Source organism: Hippocampus bargibanti, linkage group LG08, assembly GCF_051943395.1.
Source record: "Hippocampus bargibanti isolate YZ-2025 linkage group LG08, ASM5194339v1, whole genome shotgun sequence".
In the NCBI taxonomy this organism is placed as follows: Eukaryota; Metazoa; Chordata; class Actinopteri; order Syngnathiformes; family Syngnathidae; genus Hippocampus; species Hippocampus bargibanti.
The window spans coordinates 19,458,857-19,478,721 of NC_142741.1; the positions used below are offsets into that span (position 1 = coordinate 19,458,857).

At 40.6% G+C, this 19,865-nt stretch overlaps 1 protein-coding gene across 10 annotated transcripts in view; it reads left to right on the forward strand.

The window, feature by feature from the left end:
- The window catches only part of stxbp5l (syntaxin binding protein 5L), a 124,478-nt gene extending 106,538 nt beyond the window's left edge, over positions 1-17,940 (forward strand). For 5 of the 10 annotated variants that reach the window (XM_089003500.1, XM_089003502.1, XM_089003505.1 and 2 more), the window contains 8 exons: positions 1,608-1,787; positions 6,254-6,355; positions 7,353-7,592; positions 8,763-9,126; positions 11,683-11,848; positions 14,132-14,243; positions 14,348-14,568; positions 14,656-17,940. In XM_089003500.1, the coding sequence (XP_088859626.1) occupies positions 1,608-1,787; positions 6,254-6,355; positions 7,353-7,592; positions 8,763-9,126; positions 11,683-11,848; positions 14,132-14,243; positions 14,348-14,568; positions 14,656-14,697 (1,427 nt within the window). In that variant the 3' untranslated portion in view covers positions 14,698-17,940. The remainder of the gene's footprint in view (positions 1-1,607; positions 1,788-6,253; positions 6,356-7,352; positions 7,593-8,762; positions 9,127-11,682; positions 11,849-14,131; positions 14,244-14,347; positions 14,569-14,655) is intronic. The other 5 variants (XM_089003504.1, XM_089003507.1, XM_089003508.1 and 2 more) reach the window with 2 other exon arrangements.
- The last annotated feature ends 1,925 nt before the right edge of the window (positions 17,941-19,865 follow it).

The window sequence follows — 19,865 nt, forward strand, 5'->3', positions numbered from 1 at the left end:
TAGGATAAGACTATTCATTGGAATTTTCTTGTCATTTCATATTCTCTACATCGGGTCTCTTGTTAAACATCTTACCAATTGTTATTGCCAGAATCAGTCGGCCTTGCATCTCAGTTTGAAATTTAAACTTTGCCAAGCTGCAGACACGATGGAGAGTAATTGGTTGGCTCCCTGTTACCTGCAGGTTTCAATTGGTGTGTTGAGTCCAAGAGTTACACAGAGACTTAAGTGAAACGCTGTACATTTTCATCCTTTAAAAAATAAAAAATCAACGTTCAATAAATTGTTCAACAGCGCCAGTAGGAATGCATACTCATACTAACAGGAAAGTAACTTGCAGAGGGCATTATGATCAATTGACTCTTACTAATTCTGTCCATAGAATATTGATTATATGTCTTGAAGCAATTGCAGTGAAATGGAGTTGCCACCTGCAGAGGCGCTGCTGATTTATTAACTACTTTTTAGTGCGCCAAAGAAAATCAACTGGAAAGTTGAACAAAAGTTGCCAACATTCAATTATTCCAGTGTTGCACTGGAAATGAAACAAAACATTCAGATTGAGCAATCAACTGGAAAATTGTAAATAGTATACACATTCTTACTTTGACACCCCCACTCCCTACTTCAAGGTGATTGCCATGCCATTAAATAGCCCCGTATTTTACGGAGGCAAATGTAAATGCTGATTATTTTAATCTATTGATTTATCCATTTATTTAGATTATTGATGTCACATTGTTTCAGAGATTGAAGTGTTAATTGCATCTGTGCCGTCATCTTATTTTAATGACAGTGAACAACAAAGATCCTGCGAGGAATGAGGTTTGATTGCTGGCCCAATATTTTAGCCACTCATACACAAAAACGCACACACACACGCGCACTCAAACACACACACACACACACACACACACACACACACACACACACACACACACACACACACACACACACACACACACACACACACACACACACACACACACACACACACATACTGCACCATGTGCAATTTTACTTCACATAAATTTAGGTCTGCACACCCCTGAGGGAAGCTGTGTGAAGCTGCAATGCCAGTAAGTAACAAGGGGGTCAAAGATCACATATGATATCATTTCAGACACAATGTTAATGCGATGAACAGGTCTACAGATCAAAACTGATAAAACCCCCAAAAAATCTCAAAACCCAAAGCAAAATTACCAAGAAATAAACCCGTTTTGTTGTACTGGTTAAAAATTTGCCATTATAATTTCTTTGTGTTCCTGCCCAAACTTGACTCCACTCCCCAACTATCTATTTTCCTTTCCTCTTCCGACTAAATATCCTTTTAACACTGCTTGCTCCTCTCATGTTGTTAAATATACTAAATATCCGTCACTATAAGTCATGTTTTGTCATAAGATAATTCACATTTTACTTTCATTCATTTAGAAAAAGCTCTCGATATAATGGAGAGCCTCTTTCAACTATTTCATTGCAGCACCTTCAGTATTCGGTTTTAACTTCTGCCATGATGTGACTTATTGACACGGATATTGATGTAGCCAACTAATTTTGGAATGTGACCTTATTTCCTTCCTAACGCTTTGCCGTTGTTACAGATCATGTCAATGGACATTGCACTAGCCCCACCTCCCAGCCCTGCTCGGCGGGGAAGCCTCGCATCCCGATGGGTCCTGAGGGGCCACGGCTTGCTCGCAGAGGCCCTGGCCGACCGCCATTCCGCAAGGCCCAGTCTGCTGCTTGCATGGAGATCTCTTTGCCTGTGTCCCACACTGAAGGTGTGTGCTTGTCTTCCCAATTCCCACCCTTTAACCTCTTTAACGTCCCTTCCCTCCAAAAAGTGCATGCTATCCTCTCAACCTGGCACAGTGGGTTAAAAAAAAAGTTTGCGGCACTGAATTTAAAGCATGCCTTTCCTGTCCTGCTTATCTTGTGGTTGGATTAAAACATGTAAATGAAAAGTAAAGAGTTCTGAAAGTTCAGAAATATCGGCATATTATAAGAAAATTGCTAATGTGTAGGGCAACATACTTTAAGTTGTTGATACTGTAATATGCATAGTAAATAACTTTCAACTTTGATGCATAATTTCACCCCCCCCCCCCCAAAAAAAAAAAAAAACAACAACACACAAATAATATCCTTCAGACTTTCTAAAACACACTATATATTTTAGCCGCCTGCATTAGCATCTTAAACCAAAATGACAAGTATGGGAGGAATGCAAGAAATGACCCTTGCATTTTGTCGTTTGTATCAACCAACTGAGAGGCTTGAAATACCCCCCCCCCCCCACACACACACACACACCCTTTCTTCGTCCTCTTTTGCTTTCATCTATCAAACACTAATGTGAAGAAAATTAATCCTCAAAATGTAGCCACCGGCAAAGTTTTGATAAATTTGATGTTGTTTGAAATCAATTGTGGAGTTTGTCGCCCTAAAAAGTAATCAAGCCTTCTTGCTGCTCTGCTCAGTCATGTCAGTCATTGGTTAATAATGCAAGAAGACAGAATGACTTCAATGGTTGGAAATAATGTATCAATTCAAGAACATTACACAAATGCAGAAAAGTGAAAAGTTCTCTGTGGTCCTGTGGTATAGAGTTCATGGAGTGAGACGTGGCTCCACAGACATGGTAAAACAAATATACTTATCACAATAGTTACCCATTTATGACTGTGTGAAATTGAAAGTCATCCAAATGAAATCTCACTGCCAGAATTTTTTCCAGATTCTCCTATGTACATGTTCTGTTTCATAAAAGTCGCAGCATGCCTGGCAACATTTCGAAAAACCTCCTATGGCGCTCATGCATTAAAAGAGCTGAATAGAAGGATGTCAGATTTGATTTGCACCCTGGCACTTTGACATTTTCCATTTCCTCATTGTATTCACACAATGACTTTGGTCTGCTGTATCTTTGAATGAAGTGACCCAGCAGGTTATTTGCCTGTGTGTACACAAGTGTGTAGGTGAATGTGTACACGTGAATGCCCATGTATCTTATTTGTGTTCCAGGCTTGCAGCTTGCATTATTTCAATTTTTGTTTTTTATGACAGTGAAAAACAAAAAGTAAATGTAAAAATGATTGGAACGTTGTGTTGCTAACCTGAGTAATTACTGACGAACGGAAAACTACACTTGAGCTTTGAGCAGACATTTGTAGAACACCAAAACCACCTTCAATGCACCTGATGTGTTCTTTCAGTAGGATTACTTCCATTGCACAGCACCTTTTGTTTGATCCTCTTCAAGTTACGTCCCAGGGAATATCTTGGAGCCAAAACTATCTTCTGATGATTCTGGTACTATATGGCTTTTTCAGGTTGTGAAGATGGAGATAAGCAATTAGAATTTTGAAAAAGAAACACTGTCATGGTTACATGTGTCAAGAGAAACAGCTTCCAGACGGTGAGAACAGATTATCGGAAAGGCTTGTCAATTTCATCAAAGCAACTGTGTCGCGGACAGCAAAGGAAGATTGAGGAGTGTGAGCGTTTGTGAAAATGTGCATACGTTCCAAGTGTGAAGGTATAAGGTTGTGAATAGCTTTAATCACGAGGTGGATTTTTTTATGGATACTGGAGACCCAGGGTGTGAAACTCATTTTTTGTTGCAGGTCACATTGTTAGTTAGATTTTCCTCTCAAGGGCCGTTATGAATTTGGGAAAGCCATTCAAATGTCTCATCTGCTCCACATATTACATACAGAATGCACAACAAATTCATGCATCACTAGTTTTCAAATCTGAAGTCAAGAATAATGGGTTATTGTGGTTTACATGGGACGATTAGAAATTTTGGTTCAGACTTTAGAAAGCATCATGGAATTTCACAAGTTTGATTTGCTTTCGCAGGCCAAATAAAATGATGTGGCGGGCCAGATTTGGCCCGGGGGCCTTGACTTTGACACCTGTGCTCTAGGCTATCATTCAAGCTGCTAAAGAATAACTAATTGATTCATTGATGGAGTCCTGGAGATGAGGCACGCATTATTTTAGATAAGTTGACCAAAGCGAAAAGAATTGTAATAGTCGGGGGTTGGCCAACGCAAGTGCCCAATATTTTGCATGTAAGGAAGTAAACAGACCAAATAATATTTTCACTGTGAGATTTGAAAAGGTTCTCAAGGATGATTTTGACATTGAGAAATTGGAATGACCGACTGTGAAGGAACATGTCGGTTCTGGTTTGGGTGAATTGAAAGAGGCATTCACTTTTATCATAATAGTTTTGTGTGAACCAGAATCGGATTCCCTTGGAAGGAGATATGGTTGAGATGAGTGTCTTCTGTATGGCGATTGAGATGGATGTTGAATATACAGAAACTATGGCCAGGGAAAGAAAATGCCGTCGTTAAGTACAGAACCAACCCTAGAACCGAACCTTGAGAAACCCCACAACTGTCATTGTATGACAGAAAGTGGAATTTGTTAGATTTGAATTGAAACAACTGAGAGCGTCCAGAGAGGAATGATTTAAAGTCATTTGATATAATGGCAGTAGAAAGTGGTGTCCAAAGGTGCACATGGTTCTGGAAAAAGATGTCAGTGGTGAAGAGTCAGCTATTTAACAGGATACATGCAGTTCATTATTTCACTGTAAACATCAATGACAATGAAAAGAAGGATCCATACACACAAAAAAATCATTGTCTGTTTGCACATTTCATTTTAAGGACTAATCTGTTTCAGATTTACGTAAACATAGTCTTCAGTGTACACCGCTCTAGAATGTGTGTAGGTACTTAAAAGAAAGCAACGTGAAATAATTAAGCGCGACTCTGTCCTCCGCCGTCTGTTCTGTATGAACAGATGCTTTTCAGATGAGGCTGTTACACGTGTGCTCATCTACAGCATTATCCACTTTTAGCTGTGTTGTTTATCTATCACGCTGCCTTACCACAGTGAAGAGCCAGCGGGATCACTGCAATAATTGAAGGTCAACATGCAGTGGTAGAGAGGAGGCTGATGTTAATGAGACAGGTGAAAAGACAAAGCAGAAATATGGCAAGGGAAACCACACTCAACCGGCCAATTCCATACCTTTGACTTTGGATGTGGAGTGTCTCCATTAGGTTGGAAAGTAAATTCACTTCGGGTGGTTTGTAACCTAATAAAAACAATGCAAAACCAAAACAAAAAAAAAAAAAAAAACAAATGTCGTATGATGTTCTCATCTTACTGAGAACTCGCTGTATAGTTCACATGTTACATGAACTCGAAGTGGGTACTGATCTATTTTTGAAAATTTAATAGCATTGGGTTGATGTGACTCAGTCACTCTTTAGCCAGATGTTGGCACTTTCAAAATATCGTTTGGTGTACACCCACACATAGCCATGACTGCATCCTACAAATATGAAAGCTCTATTTCTCTTGTCCTGTCAAGGTACTACTGCACCCAATTTTTATTAGCCAGTAAGCCACTGGCTGTGTCCCACAGTGCAAAAACAACAACACACACACACACACACACAAACACACACACACACGCACACACACACACACACACACACACACGCGCACACACACACACGCACGCACACACACACACACACACACACACACACACACACACACATACACACACACGCGCACACTCATACACACACACATGCACATACGCACATCATCCATGCTCACTGTGAAACAATTTTTTTCTCTTTTTTCCCATATACCAAAATCATGTCATGATTCAAAAATTAGACTTGGATCTCTATTTTTAGTTGTATGGGAGATGGTCAATGGCACAATTCTGCATGACGACTTATGAGATGAATATGATGTAAAATGGTTGTTGTCGAATAACAGTCCTGTATCGAGTCTGTATGTGCACGCGACAGCTCCACGTATGTACCAGATATCATTAGAAGTGCAGAAACATTTAGGTGAGCAGTTGGTGCTGAAATGGTGTTTAGAGTGAGGCCACTAGCAATAAGTCTCATTCTTTGTTGGCTGTGTATATTTCAAGAAGTATCTCCAAACTCAGCTGCAATTGTTTTCTTACTTTTCCTTTTCTGTCATTTTCTGGCAAAACTGTGCGTTATATGTGTGTATGTGTGTATGCGTGTTTGTGTGTGTGTGTGTGCGTGCGTTTGTTTGTTTGTTTGTTTGTTTGTTTGTTTGTTTGTTTGTTTGTTTGTTTTGTTGCTGTACGTGTGTGCATGTGTTTGTCGGGGCTGTTGGGGTGGGTGGGCTGCTTTGTCTTATGGGCTTCATGTTGTGGGGAATCGGTTAGGTTTTGCATCCAGGAGGGCAATGCTCCAGCAGTTACATGGAGTAACAATGTACTCTCATGATGAACACCACACCACCACCACCTATTGCTGGAGTGAAAAAGGTAAGAGGACTTTGGCCAGTAACACATCCACTACTCATTGATGAAAATGTCAGTCCCTCTTTCAGTGTGTGTAGTTAGTATGGCTGATCCATCTGCAATGTGCCTTAAAATGCTTCCTGTTCGAGGGTGTAGTGGGGCATGTGGTGATGCTTTCTTTCCTGTCGAGCATTAAGTGTGTTTTGCAGCATATTGTACATGTTGGCAAGTGGCCAATGTGCAGTCAATCTCCACACCCCCTTCCACAGTCTTTTTAGCTTGCGCACAGGTTCTCATATCACCTAGGATAGCTGCTGAGAAATTTCTCAAAATCATTTTGAACCTTGTACTGTATGTGTCCACTAGGCTTTGCACCATCTGTAGCTGTTGTTACATAAACTCTTCACTCACTCACCGGGGCTGTACCGCACATTGCCTGGCTCTAAATAATTCACAAATATTTTTATGATGGATATATATAGTGTGTGCTCGGTAAGATTCACTCACTGTTTTGTGTATGACTGATCATTCTTTTTTATTTTTTATTTATTATTACCTGAGAGTGTTTACAACTCACATTGTGTGTCAAATTAAGCTGAAAATCTTAGAACTCTATAAATGTGTGTTTGTGTGTGTGTGCATGTGTGCGTGTGTTTGCGTGTGTGTGTGCTCATGTATGTGTGTATTTGCGTGTGTTTGCGTGTGTGCATATGCATGCGTGTGCGTGTATGTGTGTTTAAATAAAGACATTTCATTTTTTTGTGGCAAACTGTCGGAAAACTGTTATAGATTTTTGAATCGCCTCCATACAACAGTCTCTCGCTCTGTTCAATGTTTGCTCGGAATTTCCTGTCTGCATTTTTCATGGCAACCGTATTGTTCTTCTGTTTTATTGTTGTCTATATTTCATCCGTTAACTCATTTCTCTCACTCCATTTCCATCATTTTATTAATCTTGTAACTCTCTCCTCTTGCATCGTGTCTTTGTTATTTTTATCTCTGATGGCTGCCATCGATGCAGAGAGTCGTGAAAACTCCTTCAGCCGCTCACGTAGCTCCAGTGTCTCCAGCATTGATCGCGACACCAAAGAGGCAATCACCACACTGCAGTTTGGGGAGTCTTTTGGGCAAAAAAGTGACACTTTGCCAACTCCATGTCTGTGGGTTGGCACCAGCCTTGGTGTGATCTTACTCATCCCAATGTCCATCCCCACGGACCAGGAGGAAAGGATGGAGGAACCGGTCACCATTGGTCCCTGTGGTAAGTCTACATGAGAAATCTAAATTAGGCATTGATCTGAAAAGACCAGACGATGACAAGTTCAAATGGCAGAAAACCATAACAAGGTGACCAAAAAATAAATAAAAATTGCATGTTTGCCTGACATTGCTTTTGTCCCACTGGGGGCTTAAAGAAAATCCACCTGATTATCATAGACAAACTCAGCCAGTGTGGGGCATACAACGATCGTAATCAGACAAAGTCCACTATCTTGTGGTTCTGTGAAATCTCAAAAGTCTTACCAGGAACCTTTTTTCACTCGCCAATTTGAAGACCCACAGCAGGCGATTTAAAAACACACTTTAGAACTGAAAAAGGAAAAAAAGAGCTGCTTACAAAAGGTCAAAAACTTAAGCGTACCTACCTGATATGTTTTCAGTCTGGCTTGTTTTGTGGTTATTTGATAATGTCACACAAACTGAAATGTCATTTTACTTCAGGCTACTCTGCAACTACAAATTGAGTCTATTTTTGTCTTCACAATCATAAAAATAGTTTTCCCTTCACTTTAGCCTCAGCGGTTGCTATTGATTTAAAAACAAAAACAGCAGCACATCATAATGTTTTGGTTCATGAAGAAATGCTGTCACACAAGCAGTGCATCATATTTAGTACAAACCTCTCCCTTGCTATCCACACTGAGACGAAACAAATGCTGAAAACACAATCAAAATTACCACTCTAAACCAAAGGAAACTGCCGTCAGGGTGCATGTTCCATTTTCTTGGCTGTGTTGTTTGGGCTGGTTTAATTGCAGCATGGTCAACATTTGGTCTCCCACCATTGGAGGCAGATTTTATTGTTTGCTGACATCCATAGTCAAGAAGGCATTTGTAGTCTTGGATGTAAGACAGTGTATCAATGTTTTTTTTTTTTGTAAGATAAACTCGCGGGAGTACAGTCAACAATGTACCTTGCAGCTTTTTATTGAATGCTGGTTGAACAGTAAAACACCTATGCAACGATTACACTCACACGGGATCACCATGCAATTATGCGCTTACAGGATTGGCATTCACAATCAGTCGTCAAATTGCTGAGCAAAATAAATACATCATCATCTAAAGGCTTTACAGTAAAAAGAGGTGCAGTGTTTACAATAAAGATGCTTTTTGCCTTCCTTCTGATAACTCTGCTAAACACTCCTAGGGGCAGTGCTGATGCTAAAGGGTTCTGTGATGCGCTTTGGCTTCTTGGACTGCATGGGCGCACACATTCCAAACCCGTACGAGGTTTGGCGTGATCTCAATGCCCCAGAAGACCCCGACCGACCAAGAAAGCGCAAGCTGGTGCGCTATTCACCCTCATCCTCCCAAGACACCTACGGAGAGGGACATCTGGTTATCGTGTGCTCGGAGAGGCAGGCCAAAGTGTTCTTGATGCCCTCACAGTCTTGCCTCTTCGTTCACAACATCACAGAGTCGTCCTTCGTTCTGCGGGCTGACGTGGTGTCAGTGTGTAACAGCGTGTGCCTCGCCTGCTTTTGTGCCAATGGACATGTCATGACGCTCAGGTATGACCTCAACAACATGCCCGAGTTATATTTACAGACAACTGTTTGCCCTATCTTCGCACTCAATATCGATATTTTCCACGCATATATTTCATCTGCTCATATGATATCCCATCTTAAATCAGTTGCTTCTGTTTCTTCATATTTACTAACAAATATAACTCACAAACAAATGGCAATCAAAATATTATCTTAATACATTTTGCGCCAGACTGAGAGAAGCAACCAGAAGTGTGATTTCGTGAAGTTTGAGGGTCTCCCGAATTTTTGGATTGAGCAATGCATGAGCGGTGTTCCGTAGAGATCCATTTATAAAGTATGTCACTTTAAAAATGAAATTAACAGTGTATGTTCAACTTGTGAGGACAGTAAAGAGAACAAACTAGCCTTTTTGGATTGTAAAGTAATTATAAAACAGGACAGAGCGCTAAAAGCAGAAGTCTTTAGGAAGGCTACCCACACTGACCAATACTTACTTTTCGATTCTAACCACCCTTTACAACACAAACTAGGCGTTATCAGAATCCTCCAGCATAGGGCTAAACTACTACCAACAAGCGTTGAAGGTAGAGAAAAGGAGTCAAAACATATCAGAGCACTCACAAACTTTTGGCACCCTCAGTGGTCATTTAAGAAATGTCAGAAAGAAAGAATAGGGAATGAAACCAACAATTCTGAAGACACAAAAAGGAGAGGAGTAGCAGTACCTTACAAACCGATAAACACTTTAAGGCAGAAATTAGTGCATCCAAAAGATAGGCTGCTAAATGAAAAACAAAGTAATGTAGTTTATTCAATACATCGTAAGAATGAAAATTATAAAGAGCAGTACATTGGGGAGACTAAACAAATTCTCAAAAAAATACTTTATCAACATCGCAGGGATAATACTAGTGGGCCTCAATCGGCAGTACATATGCACCTAAAAGCTAGCAACCACTCATTTGACATCAATGAGGTTAAAATCTTAGCGAAAGAACATAGATGATTTGAAAGGGGAGTAAAAGAAGCGATTTTTCATAAAACAACTAAGTCATTCATTAAACCGGTTTGGTCGGGTGAGGTTCAATTTGGATCGTTCGTACAACAGCCTACTTAGGCAAAATAGAATTAGGAATACTGATGAGGTGATACCGGTGGAAGTGGGGCATTCAGGCCAGTTGTTAGTCAGAACAAAATGAACAATCAGTGGAGTGGCAGGGAGTAATCTTCTGCTCCCCCCAACCTGAGAGCAGGGACCTATCATAGCAGAGTCCGGCACCGCCATGTCTGGACAGTAGGGATATACAGTAAAGTCTCGTTATATCGATATCGGATATATCGATAGTCCCGGTTATATCGATACTATTTCTATGCAGGCACGGAGAAAATTACATGCAAACAGGGTCGGATATATCGATAGTCCCGGTTATATCGATATTTTTTCGGACTCCCTTGAGTATCGATATAACGAGACTTTACTGTATATATATAGGACCTAAACTACTAGTAAGACTTTAGTTTGCTGACGAAGTTTCTTGGATAAGAAGCGAAATGTCCAACACCTTCAAAGAAGTACAGATGACGGCTGAAGAAACCTTTTCATCAGTTGATGTTCAAGTTATATTGTTTGTTTCCAGTGACGTGTGTGCCGTTCACCAATAGGCTACATTGAAGGCACATGCGTACTGTATTTGCATTTTTTATTTAATAAATGCAATACAAGTTATTTCATGACTTGAATATAAGTATAAACATATGCTTCTAAAACAAGTTTCCAGGGAGCTCGCTTACCTACCATCTGTGTAGAAGTACCTGCGGCAAAGCCAAACTGGCAAGGTTTTTGCTTTCTGGACATGAATTTGGTTCCCTATGTCAAAAGATAAATATTGCGTCCATTACAATGACTGCCATGACTGCGGCACTAAACTTCAAGCCACCAGCAATAGTCAGCAGCCACACTGTCGATCGGACGTGACTTAAACCCACAGGGGACTTCTGCTCCTTTGTGCAAGATATGTGGTGCACCCTGGACTAGTCATCAGTCAATCATATATCACGCATAGCCAAACAACCTTTCACACTTGCTGCCGCACTGCCATCAATATAATCTTCTCAACATATTTGAATCCATGGCAAAGATAAAGTATGGTAAGAATTGGAAACATTCTATTCTCCAATCATCTGATTTCCAGATGATTTATGGTGTTCATAGTTTCAGAAAAGCTGGAGACTATACTGCATGTGAGACAACTATTTATAGGTGGCCAATTATAGGGCCCGTCGAAAACGACATTCATTTACATTCACACTATAGGAATTTGACATGAATTGATCCCTCTCTGACTGTGACTGCATGACCCAGCACTATTGGAATACTTAAAGAGCAATGCTGAAATTGCATTCAGATGTTCTTCACTTCGAAGCACTCCCTGCAAACAGAATAGATTTACATAACTTGAAAAGAAGGGGAATATTATTTTCAATGTGCTGTTTATTCTTTGTTGTTTAGCCCCACAGTTGCATGAGCCATTTACTTGCTTACTAATTGCCTTCTATTATTTTTGTTGCTTTCAGTTTGCCCAGTCTAAGACCACTGATGGATGTTAATTACCTGCCTCTGACAGACATGCGCATTGCGAGAACATTTTGCTTCACCAACGGGGGACAGGCACTTTATCTGAGTTCCCCAACAGAGATCCAGAGAATTACATACAGTCAGGAAATGTATGACAATCTGCAGGTTGGTGGATGAAAATGCCTTTGCATATCACAATATTTTTAATGTATTGAATGGCATGTACAGTATGCTAATGTACTATTTTTTGAAAGGCCGAACAGAAACTTAAAGCGTCAGACAGCCCTTAACAGTATATGTTTTACTGATCTATCCATTGTGGGCAATGCGGTTATCATGTCAGCACAACAGAATAACCTATGACCTCTTGGTTTTAGGATAGATGATAAAGGTCAAAAGACAAACAAGCTTCTGGGGATATTGCTTCGGACTGGACCAGTGGTGAGCCTGAGGGTGTTTGAAAAAGGCATTGAGGCGGACACTAAAGCCTCCCGCGGGCAGACTGATGTCAGATTTCTATGATTGGCTGCCTGCTATTGGCTCAACGCAAACAGATACTTGAGCTTTGTTGTGAGAGTAGCTTGACTCAGAGATTTCTAATGTCTTCAGGCTGCTTGTCTACAGAAAGAGAGAAAAAGCGAGAGACAGTGGATTCGTACAGGTACCATATAGCTAGTTTTGTAATGGACAAACATTTTTGCACCTCATCTTCTCTCCTGAGTACAGCATGGTCCCATATTTGTCATTTGTAATTCGGACATTTGTTTCTTGCTTCAGAAATTGTGAGAATTATAAGAACTTGTGCACTTGCGTTTATGTGAGCGATTGACTGGCACAAAAGACACCTTGGAAGAGGAATGGTTAAAAAAGTGTCTCATTTTCACAGCTAGGGTTTTGCACTTACCTTGCTGAAATAGTGGACCTCAGTGGTTGGGATACATTCAATCCAGCTGAGACTTTCGGTGGATAAATTTTTTGGCTCAAATGTGTAGTTATGTGTCGACAAAAGAAAAATGATAAAGTAGCATCAAATTGTGTCAGGTTGCTGTAGTGGTATTTGATTGGCAATTGACAATTGAGTGGCGTTTGGTTTCAGAGCGCTGCTCAATGTTTCATGATTTTGAAGCCTTCTCTATTCTTGATTTTGCCTAATCATTCACAATCTGGCAGAGTTCTTAGAAAAACGTTTTTGTGTTCTGCCAAATTTACAAGACCTATTTATTTTCACTACTCAGGAATTGCAAGGGTTTTTCTTTGAAACAGTGCATGGTTTTATTATGAATGATGTTAAGTACAACTTTTCAGCCAGGTTTCTACTGCAGTGAAAAGAGCTGGCAAAAACTGCGTTAAGATGATGGTGTGACACTGCCATCTTAAGGCAAGAAATATTTAATCTACCAAAGTCTGTGGGGGAAATGTTTTATTGTTTGCAAAGGTTGTGGGAAAATACACGAAATAATCGCAACGTTTTTCATAATATATTTTCAAAGACATTAATGTAAGATTGCTGCGAGCCACATTGTAATTACGGTATCCTCGAGGGGGCCGTTATGAATTTGGGAAATCCCTTAGAATGTTTCATCTCCTCCACAGATACAGAATGAGCAACAAATTAATGAATAACTAGTTTTCAAATCTAAAGTGATGAATAATGACTGTTACTATGGGATACATATGACAATTTGAAATTTCGGTTTGGACTTTAGCAAGCATCATGGGATTTCACAAGTTTGATTTGCTTTCGTGGGCTGAAAAAAAATAATGTGGTGGGCCAGATTTAGCCCTCAGGCCTTGACTTTGACACCTATGATGTACAGTATTTAACAGGTTTCAATCATTAACGACATGCAAGTGTACTCATTGTGTCTTTTTGGGAAGTGAAAGCGGAAATCCTTTATTATAATGACAACACATGAAGCAGATGCCTGTGGTCATATACTGTACAGCAGTGGTCCCCAACCTTTTTTGCGGACCGGTTCAATGTCAGACAATATTTTCAGGGACCGGCGGATAAATACAACAAAATAAAATGATACGACTGATATGGAAACTGTTTTTTTTCGTTCTTTTAAATATAATAATAAACGTGAGTCCATTGTGTATTTTCATCATTTTTCAAAATAAAACATAGTTCGGACGCAGAAAATAAATAAAACGGAAATTATGTAAATTATTTATTATATCTGCAAATGACCCACGGACCGGTACTGGGCCGCGGCCCAGGGTTTGGGGACCTCTGCTGTACAGTACACACACACACACACACACACACACACACACACACACACACACACACACACACACACACATATATATATATATATATATATATATATATATATATATATATATATATATATATATATATATATATATATATATATATATATATATATTCTTCCCACCTTGCTATAGTGTCTCTGAGAGGATTGTCGTTATCGCTTGTAGGAAATGCTCGGAGAGCTGTTCACGCCAACAGAAACACCAGAGGCCCAGAATAGAGGCTTCCTGAAGGGCTTCTTCGGGGGAAATGCTCACACATTCGACAGAGAGGAGCTCTGTGTGTATTTCTGGACTTTTCTCTTGTATTTGTTTTGTGAAATATCTCAGCTTTGTCAATGATGGTACACCTAATTAATTTTATTTCTCTTATCTGGCCCACAGTTGGTGAGGCAGCCGCAGGTAAGGCATCTCGGAGTTTAGCCCAACACATTCCTGGACAGGGAGGTGTGGAGGGCATGAAGGTGGCAGCTAGTGGGGCAGTGGGTGAGCTCGCCAGGGCCCGCATTGCTCTAGATGAAAGAGGCCAGAGACTCGGTGAGCTGGAAGAGAGAACCGCCCTAATGATGACCAGTGCAGAAAGTTTCTCCAAGCATGCTCATGAGGTAAATCAAAGCCCTTTAAAACTGTGAAATTACCTACAGCACTTTAAAAAGTTCTCAACAGTAATACGTTGTGACATTTCATTACAGCTCATGTTAAAGTGCAAGGACAAGAAGTGGTACCAGTTCTAGTTCAGGAGAGTCAAGTGAGGCCAACTGATGGATTTCTGAGGGCGCTGTGCCAATGGAAGGAATTTTCACTCAGCAGATGAGAGCAAGTGAAAGACAGACTGAAGAAAGACTTTCTCTTTATGGCTTCTGAGCCAAGTGTGCAACATCGTCACACAGTAAAAGGGCAAGAGAGATCCTCATTTGGTCGTTTGCTGTAAAAGAGAAAAAGAATGGTAGCATTTGGAGGACTGTATGTGTGTGTGTGCGTGTGTGTGTGTTTGTGTGTGTGTGTGTGCCTGCGTGAGTGAGTGCGTGCGTGCGTGCGTGATGAGTGCGTGCGTGTTTGTGTATCTTAGCTATGTTTGAACATCAATGTGTAGATACTCAACAATTAAGAAATCAACATGACATGCATGAAACAAAAAAGGAATGACTATCAACGTATCAAACTGCCATATTAAAAAGCAGCATGCTTACTTTAATGCTACTTTGACAGGAGATTCAATTATTATTATTTTTATTTATTAATATATCCAATTATGGAAACTATGGAAAATAATTCTATTTTTTGAAATATTGACGGAAAAAAATCTATAAATATATATTGAAAAAAAAACTTTAATGTATACTTGCATCGCTATTAAGCCAAAACTTGTGTTATTTTTCCTTTTCTTTGTTTTCCTTTTAACTTTTTTTCTGCAAATATTTTTGACACACTTCAAATGCTCAAAGTTAGCTTTCTCTTTACGTACTAAAATCAAATAGTATAATATTGTTCATACCATGTACTCTTGGCTGCATCATTGTGCAACGATAGATGGATTTTGTCGTGAAGGGCACATTTTAATCAAGTTTAAGTTTGGGCTGCTGCTGTTTTCAAACACAATCAAAAAGGAGGCTATATTCCATTCCCCAACTCCCATTCAGAATTCTGGATTCAGAAAATAATAATTTGAGATGTATGCAAAGGCTTGCGGAACCCACCGTATCTGAATATAAATGGATATACTCATGTGCCATAAAGAAGACGAGTGCAATCCGTGTGAAGTTACAAACAGTGATGCATTATGCTGCCGGTTGCACTCAGATAATAAGGTAAAAAAAGTGTTTTCCAAAGAACACATTTTACATTGTCTGGGTCATTATTCGCAAAATGTACAGGTTTAGTGGTAAATTAGAATGTGTATATGTGGAAGAATGTGTTCCACATGTAAAAAACAAAATCCTGATAAACATTACAATACAATATGCTCAGACTCTGCCAAAGCAATTAAAAGAACTGCCACCCTCTCATGTCGCTCAGTTGTTACAAGTTGTGACTTATGTATTTTCAGGATTCTAATGGACCTGCGTGTTCATAACAGTGATTGTTGCTGTCTGTGTGATGGCAGAGCAAAGAGGAGTTTGCTTCACCATCCGTTCAACCAACTTCCTTGTGAGACATTTATCGGTAAATGGTTCAGAAAAAAAAACAAAAACAAAAACAAATGAAAAAAACAGTATTTTTCCAGTACTATTCAGATGTGATTCAGTAAAGATGTTAATGTGTAAAACAGCGGCAATTTCAACTAAAGGCAACCATATTACTTTATTTCATTCAATATTGTTCTTTGATGATTATGGTATCCTCTTGTCACAGTCCTATATTTGATGGTGACGGCCTCTCAAATGGAAGGCTCTTGTATGTTAAAAACTGCAATTGTTTCATGATACATGGTGGTGTATCATATTGTGATTGTGTTGTAGATGTCAGTGATACGCGACAGAGGCCAACGACATCGAGTAAAGAGGATTTTTTTTGTACCTGTGTCTTTGTATTTTAAAACGATCTGAAAAAAAATCTCTTAAACATCAGGCCTTTATGCGCACAAGCATCGACACAAATTAATCACTGCGCCTTGTTTATGTTGATAGCCCACCTGCATTGAGGTACACCAACATACACATGCAAAGTACAGTAGAACATAACCGCAGTGATGTCTCCTTGCATTATTAGACATTCAGACCTGCTTGTCAGGCTACTGAGACTCATTATTTTTAGCCATACACTTCAATAGATGAGACACACTTTTTCTGAATAACATTTATTTTGACTCAGTGAGACGTTTTGAACTTGTCAAAAATAGTTCTCTGTACCTTCAATTCCGTTTATTTCTGACAGTCTGAATGGCAGAAAAAATGGTATCAAGAAAAAAGTGACCTCAGTTGACAGGGTGTTTTCTTTAAATGTTTTTGTTTTCTTTATTTTTATATCTTCACTGTACTTTTCAATGTTGGGTGAGACAAGCAAAAATGTGATAGAGATGGGGTATTTTTCTCTATACATGTATATGTTGGATCTGTCACTACTGGTACAGTACTCTTATTCTGTCTAAACCACTGAAACGATGTTCTGTATCTTCACACTGTAAAATAACTTTGGAAAAAAAGACAAAAAACATTTCACACGTTTTCTGGATTATGGCAGCAAAGTTTGTCTTCTTTAAATGGATGCTACGACTTTTTCTTCTTAATATTATACTAGTGTAATAGAGATTACTTGACTAAAAGAGCTGAACATATGTTGACACACAAGCAAACTGATAATAAACATGGATTGGTGTATATCATTGAGCTGTACTGATCACTTGTGCAATATTTGTAATTTCAAGCCAATTGTCTTTTGAATGTTTCCCTATGAAATCACAGGTAAAAGAGGTGGCAGTCTCGCTTGGGCGACATCACAGGTGTCAAAGTCAAGGCCAAATCCGGCCCACCACATTATTTCATTTGGCCCGTGAAAGCAAATAAAGCATATCAAAGGCCAAGATGTTTGCTAAAGTTCAAACCAAAATTTCAAATTGTCATATGTAAACCACAATAACTCGTTATTCTTGACTTTAGATTTGAAAACTAGTTATGCATGAATTTGTTGTGCATTCGATGTCATGATCTGGTTGGCGACCAACAGGGGGCGCTGTTGGCCCCGCCTGCACCTGCACAGGTGCTGGTTGTCCCGATCAGATTGGCGACCAACGGGTAGCGACGTCAGCCCTGCCTGCAGCCTCGCAGGTGCTGGTCGTTTTAATCACTGACACTTAAAAGGACACCCGGCACGACCATCCGGTGTCGGTTCATTGTTTGCTGCATGTTTGTTGCATGCTTTGTATGCAATCGCATGCATTGTATGCTGTGCATGTGTTTGTTTAACCTTGGTGGACTTTTACACTTGGTTTTCTTTTGATACTTGTTCTGTTCAGATGATTTTGATATTTTACATTTTGTTCCTGCTGACCTTTATTTTAATACAATTTGTCAAACAACCTCCTGCTCCCTCCTGCCTGCTTTTTGGGATCCGTACCCGCCATCACCACCTCACAAAACGTGACATTCGGTATGTAATATGTGGAGGAGATGAGACATTCTATAAAAGTAAAATATTTAGAAATGTTTTTCAGTGAGAGCCACACACACACACACACACACACACATGCATGCACACGCACGGATACACGCACACGCGTGATTTCAACAAAAATTCAGAATGTATCATTTAAAATGACTTTGTGATAATACTCACCATTAATATGAATGGGTTTCCTTCCCTCATGATTGGTAAAAATCCAGCCAAACGATCGGGATGAAAGTCAACTTGCCGGATCCAGAAGTAAAGATACTGCTAGCTAGCCTGCACACGTCTCATTAGCTTGCACGATTGCTTTCTGCTGTCTCTAACAGAAGTACAGTATATTGATGCTAACGTTAGCATGGGGCTTGTCAAAGTGCCACTGATATTCAACTGTTTCATTCATGGTATTGTTTCATTACAAATTAGAATCGCTGCAGAACTTTTTCTCTCCACAGAGTTGAATCATTCCGTCCATTCAACCTGAAGTGTACTATACTGGTCATTTTTTTTTTTTTTACTCATCAGGCTTATTTAAAAGTGGCGTTAGGTCATAAACGGCCATAAGACAGTATCATCCAATCAAAATTGCATGTTCCGCCAACTGCCCCCCAAAGAGGAAATGAATAGCGAAAAAACGAGAATATGTATTTAGTTTTATCGGCGAGCCAGTTGCAATCATCAAAAGAGCCATAGGTGTCAAGGTTTGCAAGGTGGTGATGTTCCCGATGGCGGTTGTGGATCCCAAAAAGCAGGCAGGAGGGAGCAGCAGGTTGTATTTGAGAAATTGTATTTTCATAACGTCAACAGGAACAAAATCTAAAACTTTAAAATCATTTAAACAGAAAAATAAAAAGTACCAAAAGAAAACCAAGAGTAAAAGTCTACCAATATGAAACAAAGACATGCACAACATACAATGCACAATGCACATACAATTGCATCCAAAGCATACACAGCATACAATGACTCGACACCGAATGGTAGTGCCGGGAGTCCTTTTGACTGTCATTGATTGGGAACTTCCAGCACCTGCGAGGCAGCAGGCAGGGCTGACAGCGCGACCCATTGGTCGCCAATCCGAACGTGTCGGTCTGCCACTGATTGAGACGTCCAGCACCTGTGCAGGTGCAGGCGGGGCCGACAGCACCACCCGTTGGTCGCCAACCGGATCATGACAGTACTTCGCCTTCAAGGGACTGCTTCCAGAAGTCCCAACAGTCTCCCGAAAGGTCCAACTCGCCAGGAAACAATGGTGGAGACGGGAACCGTTGCCCCTCCAGCATATGAAGGGCGGCGGCCTGATGGGAACGGGACTCAACCTGACGTGGACGCGGTATGGATCGTCGTGGGCGTAAGTGCGACCCTTCTCGCACGATCACGTGACGACGCATGGCGCGATGTGGACGTTGCACTGCCAGGCGCACAGTCGCACCCCGGACTGCCGTATGGGAACGGGTCTCGACCGGACGTTGGCGTGGACGTTACGGCTCGTGGAGTGACTCAATTTAAACTCGACGCGGCGTGGGCTAACGTGGACGCAAACTGCCCGGCACCGGGGAAACGAGACCAGTCCATAGCAGCTGCGGGATCCAGCGGTGAGTGGGGTCTCGGACTGACGTGGACGCGGACCTTGCACGGCTCGTCGTGTATGCGACTAAATTCAACATGCGCGACGACGCGTGGCTTGATGTGGGCGTGCACTGCCAGACACCCAGTGTCATCCTGGACGGCCACCTGGGAGGAGGTCTCAACCTGACGTGGATGTGCAAGCGGCACCGCTTGTCGTGGACGTGAGTGGGAA